Below are 13,575 nucleotides of genomic sequence, written 5' to 3'. Positions count from 1 at the left end.
AAGTTCATACTTCTATGTAATAGCGGGTATAATTTAAGTTGTATGAGGATCCATGATAAAGGTTGAAATATGGACTGAATCGACTAGAAACTGTCAGACATAGGTAAATAAACATAAATGCTGTTAGGTGGATATATATGAATACATAATAATGTTCTCATATAATCTCTAAAATATAACTCTCCTAAAAATTAGTATCTGTTTATTGGCAATATTTCATATTTAAATCAAATCATAATTGATATTTAAATTTTTGTCTATCAACATACATTATATACAACTTCCCATTAAGTATTTTAACATATTATTATATTCTATTTGAACAGAATTATACGATTTGTTGAATCATACATGCAATGAATAAATTATCCGAATATACTATATAATTACCTAAAGAAAAGTTCAAGTATTTCAATAATTATTAAAGAGATTAATGCCCAATGATCTTGCTGAAATTATCATATCATTAATTATTAACAGACACAAATCATGTTTGAGGTAAAAACATTTATTGATAGCTGAATTATAATGTTTCTTCTGGTGTTGACATTTTTCATCGGTCTTGATTTTTTTAATATAAGTTGAAAAAAGAAGTTTATTACAAGCAGTTTGAACAAAAAGTAAATACTATACATAACTTTGAGGCATATCATAGCTTTTCCAAAATGTATATTGTATTGAGCAATAGTATTTATGAGATTGCATTCTTCTTTTTAGACGGATTTGGTTGTTGGAAACGTATTTCACATACTATAGTGGTACCATTTAAAAATTAACCCAAAATTATTACTGATATATATATGATTTATACAAAAGTTTTATTATAGAAATTAAATACAATTGCAATATTCAAACATCTTACTGCGATTTTATATTTACGCATATCAATGTTGTGAAATTAATGCACACAGACAGCATTGCTTTTAATTGTGTTAATACATTCTTTAATCTAATTAAATAAATGCTAGAATGAGATATAATTTGTACATTTTACATAAAAATTAAATACTAATTAATAAGCTGAGCATAGTTTATTTAAATCTATTCTGATTATCAACAAAATTATATAAATGATATCAGAATATTTAAACCAATTTATTTTATAATATTTTTACAAAAACCTTACGATGAATTCTTATAATTACACATACACAAACATAGTTATCCTTCAATATTTGTTTGCCAATATATAAAGAACATTTTATTTGCGGTGTTAATTATTTTTTGAGACCCTTTGCTTAACTTTATTCTAACTTTTTTTTAAATGATATGAGATAATAAATCAACAATAATAATTAATCACAAAATTTAAAAAAATTAGAGATTCTTGTTTTTAAAATACATCAGATACGAATGCTTACTTATTGGGAACAATTTTGATTTTATTACCGTGTACTTGTTTTCGGTAAAATATTTAAATTTATTGAAGTTGGATTCTGTTAAAAAAAATGCAATTCTGACAACACTCGCAAACTTTATAATCGACTAGTAGTAGATAAATTTCTTTATCTTTTAACTTGCGAGCTTGGCACATGGTATAAATAATAAAATTACATATGGCAGCATATTACTCTATGAATTATAAATCCAATTTTTATAATTCGGAATGTTTTAATAAAATGATCTAAATAAAATCATTTGCTTTTTCGAAGTTGTTCAATTTAGTTTTAACTTAAATTATTTTATTATAACTTAAAACTAAAGCAAAAATGTACAGAAGTGTTCATAAAAGTGATTTGGAATAATCATATTCAAAATTTTTTTGACATAATCTCAAAGCCATAAATTTATGTGAAGGCTCTTTTACAAAATCTAAATACTTTTAATAGATGCACAACCAAAATGTTTTAAATAGGCTGCTAAATCAATTCATTAAACAAAGATCTTATATTTTCTAGAGCTCACAATCTATGTTTGTCATATTTTACCAGCAGCGTACACCTGCTACACATATCTGACAATTTTTTAAAGATTTATTTGGCTCTAAGACTCATATTTATTGCTTTGTGATCATTTGTTGTAACCTTAGGCCTTTAATGGAACACTATAATTATTTTTTTAATTTCTTTTATAAATTTCATACATAATATTAAATACCAATTGAGATCACAATGTCATGGACAAAAGTATTTATAAATAATTAAATTCTTTCTACTACTAAAACAGAGAATTTATTATTTTCTACACATTTTAGGAATGAAAGTCCGAAATTATAATAATGCAGTCAAAGTATGAAAAGTTTTTTTCGTTGCCTTCCTTTTTTTATAAATGCTATTTTGCATATACCTAACGTTTTTTTACATAAACTAATATAAAAAATAGTTCAAATTTGAATTTCACTTTTATAATTAATAATAAGTCTATTTGGCTTCAATTTACTATCAGGGTATCAAAACATTTGGTTTCTTACTTTTTCCTTATTTTATAAAGTTTCAAATGATATTTCAATATTCATTTTGTTACTCAATCACATTATCTGTTTTTTATTTCATAATGATTATACTATAAAATATTGATATTTACACACACACTGGGACTATTGTCATTTGAGTATTAAAGTATATCACTAATTACATTGAACTGCTTGATTATAAATGAATATTAATTAATGGAATGAAATGCTTATATTTGTGCATATTTAAATGAAATAACTATTCATAATCATTTTAACTACTTAAGAATACCTTAAATACAGATCAGATTTCCCTTACGTAATGTTTTGTACAGAAACATAATTTGTACCACCAAATAATTGTATGTGTAATAATCAATTGTACCAACTAGTATCAATTTCTATAATGGCTTAAGTGTGTTTTGGTGACAGCACTAAAATAAACATTAATCCAGTGTCTATTTATAATTATTGATAGAAACTTACGATTGCCATAAAGTCCTTTAATAAATAAAAAATACACCCGGGTGTATTTAGCAATAGAAATGTTACACAAATGCTACAATCACATTCTTGCAGAGTATCTTAAAAATTCTAAACTTTTTCCTATAGATAAAAAATACTACCAAATGTTATTTAGTTTCTAATTTGAATTTAGTTGACAGTCTTCATTTTTTGATTCAGTTAAATGGTGCAATTCTGCATAATTCAGAATAGCTCGGTGAAGGAAATCATATTGTGCCTACATAAAAAAAATCAAGTGATTATTTGAGTTATTTGAAAAGAAATACTTATTTTATCAGTTATAACTTACGAAAGTACTGAGCATACTGTGTCTTTGTGATCGTAGTTTACGAGTTGTTGTAAATATATCTACCCTTTTTTCGGTCCGTAGTTGTTGAACTAAAATACTCAATGCAACAAACATCGAACTCCTTTCAGTGCCAGTGCTGTTATAAAATAAAATATTAGAAAACGAGAATTTTTTATTTAAGATCAATGATGTAATTTTTTTCATCAGACAATGAATTTGAGAGGGAATTCTGGTCTAGAGTTTGATGTTACAACTCTTCAAGAATATGTGCACACAAGAATGTTTTAAAATTTAAGTTATTTTTGGAAATATAGCTGTTTGACCAAGATAATACTTCTCTGTTTCCTTCCTATTAAAACTTTAATAGGAAGTTATTTTAAGTCAACTTGTGTATTAATTTCACCTGCAATGTACTGTTATCGGCCCTGTAGCACCACGCTGCTGGTTAGCTTGTGCTTGATCAACTAATTCAATTAATCCCCTGGTTACCTCTGGTACTTCCCCCTCTACCGTTGGCCACCCTTGGTAGTGCAGTTGAGTAATTGTAGTGCTTTCGTCAGTCTATACATAAATTTTAATTAACGTCTTTATTGTATATCTACAAATATTTCAAATAATATAAAAAGAACATGAGGAGCCGAATGCGTTGATACCCTGATAGTAAATTAAAGCCAAATAGACTAATTATTAAGTATAAAAGTGAAATTCAAATTTGAGTCATTATAATGCAAAATAGCACCTATAAAAAAGGCATCAAAAAAAGAAAACTTTACTACTTTGACTCCATTACTAATTTTGAACTTTCATTCCTAAGATTTGCAGAAAATAATAAATTCTATTTTAGTAGTAGAAAGAATTTTATCATTTATAAATACTTTTGTCCATGACATTTTAATCTCAATTAGTATTTAATATTATGTATAAAATTTAAAAAAAAAATAGAAAATAAATATAAAGATTTGCATTCATTCCTAAGATTTGCAGAAAATAATAAATTCTGTTTTAGTAGTAGAAAGAATTTAATTATTTATAAATACTATTGTCCATGATATCGTGATCTCAATTAGTATTTAATATTATATATAAAATTTAAAAAAGAAATTAGAAAATAATTATAAAGTGTTCAGGCTAAGGTTACAACAAATGATAACAAAGCAATAAGTATAAACCAAAAAAAAATGTCAGCAAGTGTATGCTTCTGGTAAAACATGACATAGATTTTTGGCTTTAAGAAATATATGATCTTTGTTTAATAAATTGATTTAGCAGCTGCCAATACTTTCTTTGTGCATTTGGTTAAAAAATTAGTTTTGTAAAAGAGCTTCCACTAAATTCCATGGCTCTGGAATTTTGTCAAAATTTCAAATACAAATATTAAACTTCTATTTATATTTAAAAAAATATAGCATTCTTACATTCTATGATATTCTAAACAAACAAGTCACTTACCTTTGTGTTCGTAACAATAATTTCTCGCCTAGTATGATATGGACAACTTTCACTTTGTACATATTTAACTCTGATGTGATCATGCAAAATCTCATCATCTGGCCAATAACGAGGGCATTTCCTAGGACCTTCTCCCAACTAGAAAAATAAATTACAGTCTCAATTGCATATAAAAATAAATGAAAACATGGCACATTTTAGCTTTTGGTCAAACTATGTTTTTGATTAAAAATAAATGTAATATTTACATCTGCTAACATAACGAGGGTGCTTATGCCTTGTTCTGATATCATTCTCCAAAAATCTGCAATTGTGTCATCAAGTGGATCTTGCGTCACTATGAATGATTCTGTATTGTCATATCCTTCTATAAATGAGGCATTTATATATGTTGAATGCTCTCTTCCACATATAGGTGTCAAAATTACACGATTTCTATCATAAGGTATAATTTCTTCAGATCTGTTTTTCATTATATTTTCTTCTCCTATGCCTACAGAATATGGTTTGCGGTCTTCCATGATCATCTTGAATTTCTAAACAGAATTTTGTAAACTTAATGTCTGTTGAATCAAAATTTACAAGATTTTTATATGACACTACTCACATCAAACTCTTCATCTAGTTTGCATCTGTCTTTATCATTTTCTTTACTTCTCAACTTATCAATAGTAGACTTCAATTTATTTGCTGGAATTTCGGTGTCACCATACTGCCCTACTTCCATTAAAGTCCGATAAACAAATATATATTGTTTCTGAAATAAAATAATTAGTTAAATCAATATCAAGTAACAAAAAGTAAATTGGTCAGATGAAAAAAACAATTACCAATGATTGTACAAGGAAATTTCTTTGGTGTCTCATATCACAAACTGTGTTGAAAATAGCAACTTGTCCTTCTTCCTTGAGTTGTTGCAACAAATTATCTAATGCAACTAAAGTGCCCGTTCTACCTACACCAGCACTGCAATGTATCAAAATAGGCCCGTGCTCAAAAGAATATGCCTCATTCATTCTTTTAATGAATTTCAATATTCCATGCGGATGTTCTGGGGCCATAAAATCCTTCCAAACCAAGAAATGATATTGAAAAATATTACGTTCATCAACTTCTCTCCCTGATATATTTCTGGACACTTTCAATTCACGAACAATATAATCTGAATATCTTGTCTCTTGAATATGTGCTACAGTAATATCTCCATATATTTTGTCTCCATCAGTTTTTTCTGGCCAATACTTTGCGCATTTTGTTTTACTATACTCTTCTAAATTGGTCAACATTAAAATCAGTTCTAAATGCTGTTCCCATATCATTCTCCAGAAGTCATTCACTGTATTTTCCATAGGACCTTGTGCACAGATAAATTTCTTTCGTTCTTTATACCCCATCACAAAGTTTGCATTAATATAATCAGAGCCTGTTACAGAATCAATTTGAGCAAGCTTTACTCTTGTTTGATCGTACGCTTTAATATCTGGGTATCTATTCTTGTATAAGTTCTCACGAGCTTCTGATGCCCTTGTTGTACGGTCAGGAAAACGATCGGGAAGCAACTAGTAATAATAACATTGATTAATAAAAGCTATAATAGATCACATATGATAATTTTAAGAGGGTAACTAGAATTTTTACAAAAACAATTTTGTTCTTTCTGGATAATCTCAAAAATTAACTATTCAAGAATATGTGTGCAGGAGCAAGATTTTTCTAAATTTAAAGTCTGGTGCTAATTTTTGGGACCCTCCACTTTATCACCTTCTAGAATTAAAACTTTAACTTTTAAATTTAATATTTCTTATATTCTCAAAACATTAATTAAAACTTGAAAAAAATGTAGTATAAATATTGTTTGACTTTTTATATGACCTTTTAAAAATCACATACAATTCATACCCTTAGACCAGAATATTCTCTTAATATTTCAAAAGAATTCAGAAGAATAGTTTTCTTCTCAATTAATATGTGCAAAAAAGTAATGAATTATAACTGAATGTTTTTCATGACAGATATCTCACACAAACTTTTTTTATATAAAGATCTTATAACAACAAACCTCAAATTCATGTTGAAAACCATAATCTGAATCTTTATGCCGTTCCATGTATGCATTCAGCAAATCATCTTTCTGTATGGGTACCATATCAGGAGGGCTTAAGGACACTAGCTGATGACGTCCTCTTAAACTTCTACAAAGATGTCTGGAAACAAGACTAAATATGCTTACTGAAAGTTTTGTTCTCTATATAAAATTATTCAAAAATTACCTGAACGAATTTCTTAATGTCATCATTTCTACTCCTTGTGCTTGAGCGACTTGTTTAGTATATCTATGCAGCAAACAAAGTGACAATAAAAGGAACAAAACAACCAAAATCAAGCCACAGAAAAGTTGTATCACAACTCCAAGTATGTCGAATGCTCCTGGTGCAAAAGGAAATTCTGGTCCAGGATTTAATAAAACAAAGTAGTCACTATAAGCAGGTATAACTAGACCTGGTTTGGACCCATACACTGAAAATACAAAAAGAAAATAAGAACAAGTTTAGTATAAATGTTTTGATAAAATATTTCAATTTTTATGTACACAATGCTAGTTATTGTGGGCATTTTTTAATTTAAGTGATAATTTATCTACCAAAAAACTGTATATATATTTATTTACTTAATTTAAAAAGTACTATCTATTTTCAAATTACATTTAACATTGTTATACAAAAAAAATACCCATAATTGTGATAATCACCCATGATTTCAACAAATCCTGAATAGTTACTCTGAGAATCAAGTTGCCCATCAAATATAATTGGAGGATGCAGTTGCTCAGGGCCAAGATCTCTTCTTCGCCTCGACAAAAGCTTCAATGTTTTTTTATCCATTTCCATAGCAGGTACTGCAGTAGCAGTGAAATTCAGTGTTGGCACGGCTGCCAAAGATGGTATTATAGCAGGCACATCTTTTGTATCTTTTATTGTCAAAGATGGAATTGAATTAATTCTCTTCTGCTTCAATCCTATGCATTGTTGGCAAGCAGCCACACTTGAATTAACAGTTCGCCCATCGCCTAAAAATACTTCATTGTTCAGCATGTCGCTTGTGAACATTTCTGCTACATAAACACCTCCTGATGGATTCTTATGTACTGCTTCATAAGTTGATATTGACAAATCTTCAGGTCTAGGTAAATCAGATATTGTTTGATGGTTCACCATACGAATGATGAATATTCTATAGCAGCATATGCGGCCATTTCTCTCTGACACTCTTGGTAGGTCTAATTTGAACATCCAGTTGCCATGTTCTTCAACCTTTCCCCAGCTCAATCTCAGAAAATCATCTTTATTTGGAATTGTAGGTGGCATGGTGCAGGTTTTTGTAGTCTTTTCACCTGGTTTTTTGGTCCTTGTTACACCGGCTACATGTACTGTGTAATTAGTGTTTGCAGGAATCATATCAAATCGTGCATTGTAGGATGTATCAGCTATGCTTTTCATCTTGGGTGTCAATGTTTCATTGGTTTGCAATCCGCGATTTGTTTTGTAAGTGGCATGTCCTTCCAGAATCACATTATAGTGTGTGATTTTACCATTTTTATTTAATGGTGGTCCCCAGCTAACATTAACAAAAGTTAAATGACTAATATTGTCAAAATGGCAAATAACAGTGACATTTTGTGGAGGACCCGAGAGACCATCCATAGTAGTCCCATTTACAATCTCAGACCAATTGCCACACAAATGTGTGTAATCACTACAAGCGCGAGCTTTAAAATAATACATTGTGGCCGTTTTCAGTTCTGCAAACATGTAAGGCAAGTTACGAGAATCTTCAGGTTGTAAAACTTCCTTCTTATCAGTTGAATTGTATTCTTGAGCGAGTAGTTCATAATAATGTATATGTTCCAGTAATTCTGTAGGTGGGGCAGTCCACCCAATCGTTATGGTATTAAACGTATTACCTTTTACCTCTATTTTAGGAATGAAATTAGGATCTTTTTTAAGAGTCCTTACAAGATGAGCATATTTATGATATTGCCCAATGCCTAGCTTGTTCGATGCAGCCATTTGCAACTTATATTCAGTATTTGGCTTTAAATTTTTTAATACAAATGAATAATTGCCTCCATGTATTTTTTCATTATAAAAAGTGTAAGACCCAGTGCCTTCTTCCATGTATTGAACAAAATATTCTATAACTGGATCATTCCCATCATTGAGAGTCCAATTCATATAGATTTTATCAGCACCAACCGCTTTGACAAAGTCTATGCTAACTTGTGGTTTTTCCAGCACCAGTACAATAACAGAATCATTATGAATGTGACCAAAGGCATCCTCTGCAATGCAATAATAGGAGCCATTATCCTTCCTACTAATTGCACCCAAATGTAAGGTCAAATTCGCCCTTGTTGCATTATTAACATAAGTAATGTTACTTTTTTCTTTCAGCAAAGATATTGTTGTAGAATCATTGCCCCTTAACCAATAAAATTTTCCAAATGGAAAACCTTCAAATAAACAATACAACATATGTTCACCATCAACATTTGATTTTAGCTTGTTAGATTTAGATACAGTAACTATTGGTGAGTAAACATCTAATGTTGCATGCTTCCTTAAAACTTGATCATCAATTGCAACTGTGCAAGTATAATTTCCCGAGTCAGCGTGGGTGATATTGTGGATGTGAAGGCTTGATGTTATAGAGTTTTCTTCAATTTCTTGTAGAAAGTTATACCTAAAAATGAATATTGATTGTAATGTGTATTTGAAACATTATTTTGATTCGTACATCACTTAAGACAACCTTTCATTATCAGATATGTTCACCCCATTGAATTCCCATGTAGGTGTAACATCCGGAGCATTGTATATGCAAACAATTGTCGAATTCAATCCTACTTTTACCGGTGTTACCGTAATTTTGACTGATTGAGTATATTCTGTGAATCAAAATGCAAGAGTAAGTATCTAAGGTAAAAGTTAGATTTTGGTTAAGTAATAAAATACTGAGAGCCCTCAATGAGTGCACTTACCCTCGCAACTTATTGTCGAAATATAAATTATTGATAGGATACATGGCAAAATATAAATAATGTTAAGGGCTGGGTCCTTAAACATGGCGTCAAATACACAAGCCGGTCTTTACTTATAATATATTAACTACGCAAAACATTATTTCGCATACGTTACGCACAAAGCTAATTATCCTACTTAATTAATTATACACATACGCAAATCACCAAAAATCATCTAAACTGACAATAAACACAAAAGCATATCAAACAACACACAAGCTACTCCTGTCACTTGACTGAGTATGACCATATATTGTTGTATGACACTTTGACACAGCTTTCGGTCATGAAATGTTACCAGATCTGATCCTTTATTATCCTTAAGGACACCACACACGAAATAGCGATGCGTTTCGGCGATCTTCGACCATGCGTGGGCCAGGCGTATTTTAAGGGGTAACTCCATTGATGTAAATTTTGATTTAATTCAAATACTTGTCAATCAGACAAAATCAATATTTTTACGTATTTTTTTGTTTTTAGATCCGAAGTTGCAGTAGCTTGCTTTGCAAAAATGGCGAAAATTGCGATTTTTTAATATTTTGTTACATATATGATGCTTAGATATATGCTAAATAACTTTCCTCATTATTATGATTTTATTACTTTTTCTTCCACCCAAAAAAATGACAAAAAAAACTATTTTTAAACTGTTTCAGCGGTGTTAGAGCTTATTTCAACACCTTGCCAAAATATATTGCCCTCAAAGAATACATGAAATATGTTAATATCTTACATTTGCACTTTTGTTTGCAATATATTTTATTAAATCGAATGCTTAGTTCTCTCAAAAACTGCCATTTTTGTATATTTACCTCTGTTTCTCCGAATTTGCTGGACCTTTGCCAAAAACTAATCATCACTTTACCAATTCAAATAGAATATTTTTTGGATCATTCCATTTCTATTTTTTGCACTCTTTGCTTCGTAACTCCGCAACGGCTGGATCTGCCTTTGCCAAAAACTAATCAGCACGTCTCTCTATCAATAGGAATCGAGTGTTTTTCTAACCATCCAAATCGGTTAATCCGTACGCCCAAAAACGTGGACAAAAAAATGCAGACATACACAACACACACACATCCATTTTTTCTGAGGTAACCCAAAATGTTCAGAAACCTTTAAAACATGAAGATTTGCAACAAAATTAATTTTTGATTTTCAGCCCATTAATATACTTACCCTACCAAAAGTTTGTTACAAGATTGGATTTCGCAAACTTGTATTCACTACAAAATATATTTATATCTACGCTCTACATTAATTATTCTCTACATTGACTTATATTTAATTATTCTCTACATTTCTAGTTGACATAACAATAAAAATATTTTACTTACGAATATCAAACACTACCTTAAATAAATGAACTTCAAGAATACTACGTGAAGTAGAATATCTCAAGTATAAAAAAAACAATTCATGGACATTTTATATAAGATGTGAATTTTTATTTCGATTATCCGAATTTTATTAAAAAGTAGCTTTATCAAAACATTTACTAAATATTGCTTATGGTCCTCAATATTATAGAGTAATACTGATATAATTGCTCATAATACAAATATAATATATTCAAGATTATTTTTCAAATCTTTTCGAATTGTAAATGAATTCCGCCTTTTGGTGCTAAAAACATTGCCTTAGAATCGAGCAGAAGTGGAACTCGCGTTTTCTCACAAGGTGTGAAATGGAAGTCCTTTAGTATGTATGCGAGACCAACTTTTGTCTGCAATAAGCCAAATCTTTCACCTGAATAGAAAAAACATTATTTTATTCTAAATTGTAAAATGAATACTTCAATATTAAATATTAAGTATATCATCGACTATGATATATTGCTAAAATTTAACTCAAGTTTAATTTTTATTTTATCCAGATTACCTATACAGTTATGTGGTCCTGCTCCAAAGGGCATATAAGTATATGGATTTCTATTTTGTTTCATATTTTCTGAAAATCTTTCGGGGTCAAATTTGTCTGGGTTTGGATAGTACTAAAATATAAATAATTTATATGTGTTTTATGTTGAAGCATTTATATAAAGAAATGGTAAAACATGATTTCAACACTAATGAAAAACTAATTCGATATGTATAATTTATGTTCAAAATTTACCTTTGGATCCATATGTATTGCAAGAATTGAAAGATATATTGGCGTCTTAGGCTCCAAAACTACGTGATCATAAGGAGGAGGGAGTCGATATCTCGATGTACACATTCGATCCAAAAATGGGAGAGTAGGGTATTTTCTCAATGTTTCTATTTAATAAATATAAATAATGTACATAATATAAAAAACATATTGAGGATTTTGTCCAAAATATTACCGCTAAGCACCATGTCCAAGTATTTCATTTCTTTTATAGCTTCATATGTTATACCGCCATGTTCATTAATTTTTTCTAAAATTTCCGCCCGTAGTCGATGTTGAATTTTAGGCTGCAAAGCTATTTCATACAATGTGAATGACATTGCACCTGATGATGCTTCGTAACCTGCCGCAAAAAATACAGCTGCCTGAGCTACTAATGTATCACCTTCAAATTCTATAAAAAAACAAGTCATGTTTACCTTGCTGTAAAGATTTATTGCAATAAAATTTTATATATACTTAGTGAACCAGATGCTGCTTCATTATTTTTAAGATCTATTAGCATATCAACCAGATCATGTCTAGATGTACCAGACTTTATGCGTTCGCCCAACACTTCGTTAAACGATTGACGCAAAAATTTTGTGCCATATTTCTCAAACAACTTAAATCCAAGAATGCTTACTACTTCTGGAAAAAAGAAAAATGCACTAATTTCTATCGCACGCTTATATTCAGCGGCAAAAATCCTTTTCCCCACGGTGCGAAATTCAGCATCTGGATTTTTAAACGAATTAGCTTGAATTCCAAAAGCACAAGAAGTTATTACATCTGTCGTATACTTTGCACACAAATCCCGCATATTGTCTATATTTCTATTTTTTAATGTTGTATTTATAAACTCGTTAAATTCTTCTCCTATTTGTGTTATTAATGGAAACATACTTTTCATTTTTGCGGTTGAAAAAATAGGCGTCAATTTTACTCGCATTTCTTTCCATAAAGGATTTTTAATTCTGAATAAATTTCTTGATCCTAGAGCATCAGTGTGGCCATCAGTTGAAGAGACACGATCTTGGAACATGTTGAAATCCTTGACCAAAATTGATTTGATCCAAGATGGATCTCGTATGAATAAAGAAGGTCTGTGAAACACAAAAATGCCAAGAATTGGTTCTTGCGTTTTTTTGTAAAACGACATAACGAATTCTCCTGGACTGTTTTTCATTAAAACAAAATCCTTGAAGTTTCCGACAAATGGTAAAGGCCATAAGGTAGGAACTTTTCTCGAAGACCAATACAAAGCATGGTTCACATAATAATAAATTGATATACCGATTAATGTTAATAATAATAAAAGTGAACTGTAGATATTAAAATCCATTGATTCCATATTCGAAGTTTGTAATTCACTTGCACTTGCAATATTGAATTTAGTAATTTTGTCACTCATTTATAGATAATTTACTATTCATAATATCTTATCTAATCTTTGTTTATAATGTCCGGCTCATTATAAGTTGCTGATTTTGCAAGTAATTACTGCAGATTCTTATCAGTAGTGTTCTCATCAAAATCAAATTTACAACTAAATAAGAAATACAATGTCATAAGCCTTTCTCCATCGTTGGAGTCGTTGTGACGCACATGCTTCAGTGCATCATAAATGATTGCATTCGTTCTATATTGCATACACGATTCTTTTTTATTTTCTGTACCAAATTACAATCTGTCTTTTACGAA

At 29.8% G+C, this 13,575-nt stretch overlaps 1 protein-coding gene and 1 pseudogene across 1 annotated transcript; both read right to left on the bottom strand.

Annotated features, from left to right (window-relative positions):
• The window catches only part of LOC113376204, a 457,916-nt pseudogene that overhangs the window by 178,029 nt on the left and 266,312 nt on the right, over positions 1–13,575 (bottom strand).
• LOC113376954 (tyrosine-protein phosphatase 69D-like) lies at positions 2,996–9,914 on the bottom strand. The gene is made up of 13 exons (XM_026617087.1): positions 9,694–9,914; positions 9,465–9,600; positions 7,613–9,395; positions 7,405–7,516; positions 6,926–7,172; positions 6,715–6,859; positions 5,486–6,214; positions 5,263–5,412; positions 4,904–5,191; positions 4,656–4,793; positions 3,610–3,767; positions 3,207–3,342; positions 2,996–3,134 (listed from the first exon to the last, which is right to left on the bottom strand). The coding sequence occupies exons 1-13, from the start codon at positions 9,776–9,778 to the stop codon at positions 3,036–3,038; spliced, it is 4,206 nt and encodes a 1,401-aa protein (XP_026472872.1). The 5' UTR covers positions 9,779–9,914; the 3' UTR covers positions 2,996–3,035.

The sequence above is a fragment of the Ctenocephalides felis genome, unplaced genomic scaffold (assembly GCF_003426905.1).
Source record: "Ctenocephalides felis isolate EL2017-DRISC unplaced genomic scaffold, ASM342690v1 CF-g0.4_SCAFFOLD_01886, whole genome shotgun sequence".
Lineage (NCBI taxonomy): Eukaryota > Metazoa > Arthropoda > Insecta > Siphonaptera > Pulicidae > Ctenocephalides > Ctenocephalides felis.
The sequence above is the reverse complement of the archived record's forward strand: the minus strand, read 5'-3'. Positions and strand labels throughout refer to the sequence as shown.

Excerpts from the sequence above, each read along its gene's own strand:
- LOC113376954 (XM_026617087.1), bottom strand. The coding sequence starts at position 9,778 with ATGTTTAAGGACCCAGCCCTTAACATTATTTATATTTTGCCATGTATC. Across the intron at positions 6,860-6,925 it reads ACATTAAGAAATTCGTTCAG|ACATCTTTGTAGAAGTTTAA; the intron begins GTAATTTTTGAA and ends TCTTGTTTCCAG. Across the intron at positions 6,215-6,714 it reads GTTTTCAACATGAATTTGAG|TTGCTTCCCGATCGTTTTCC; the intron begins GTTTGTTGTTAT and ends TATTATTACTAG.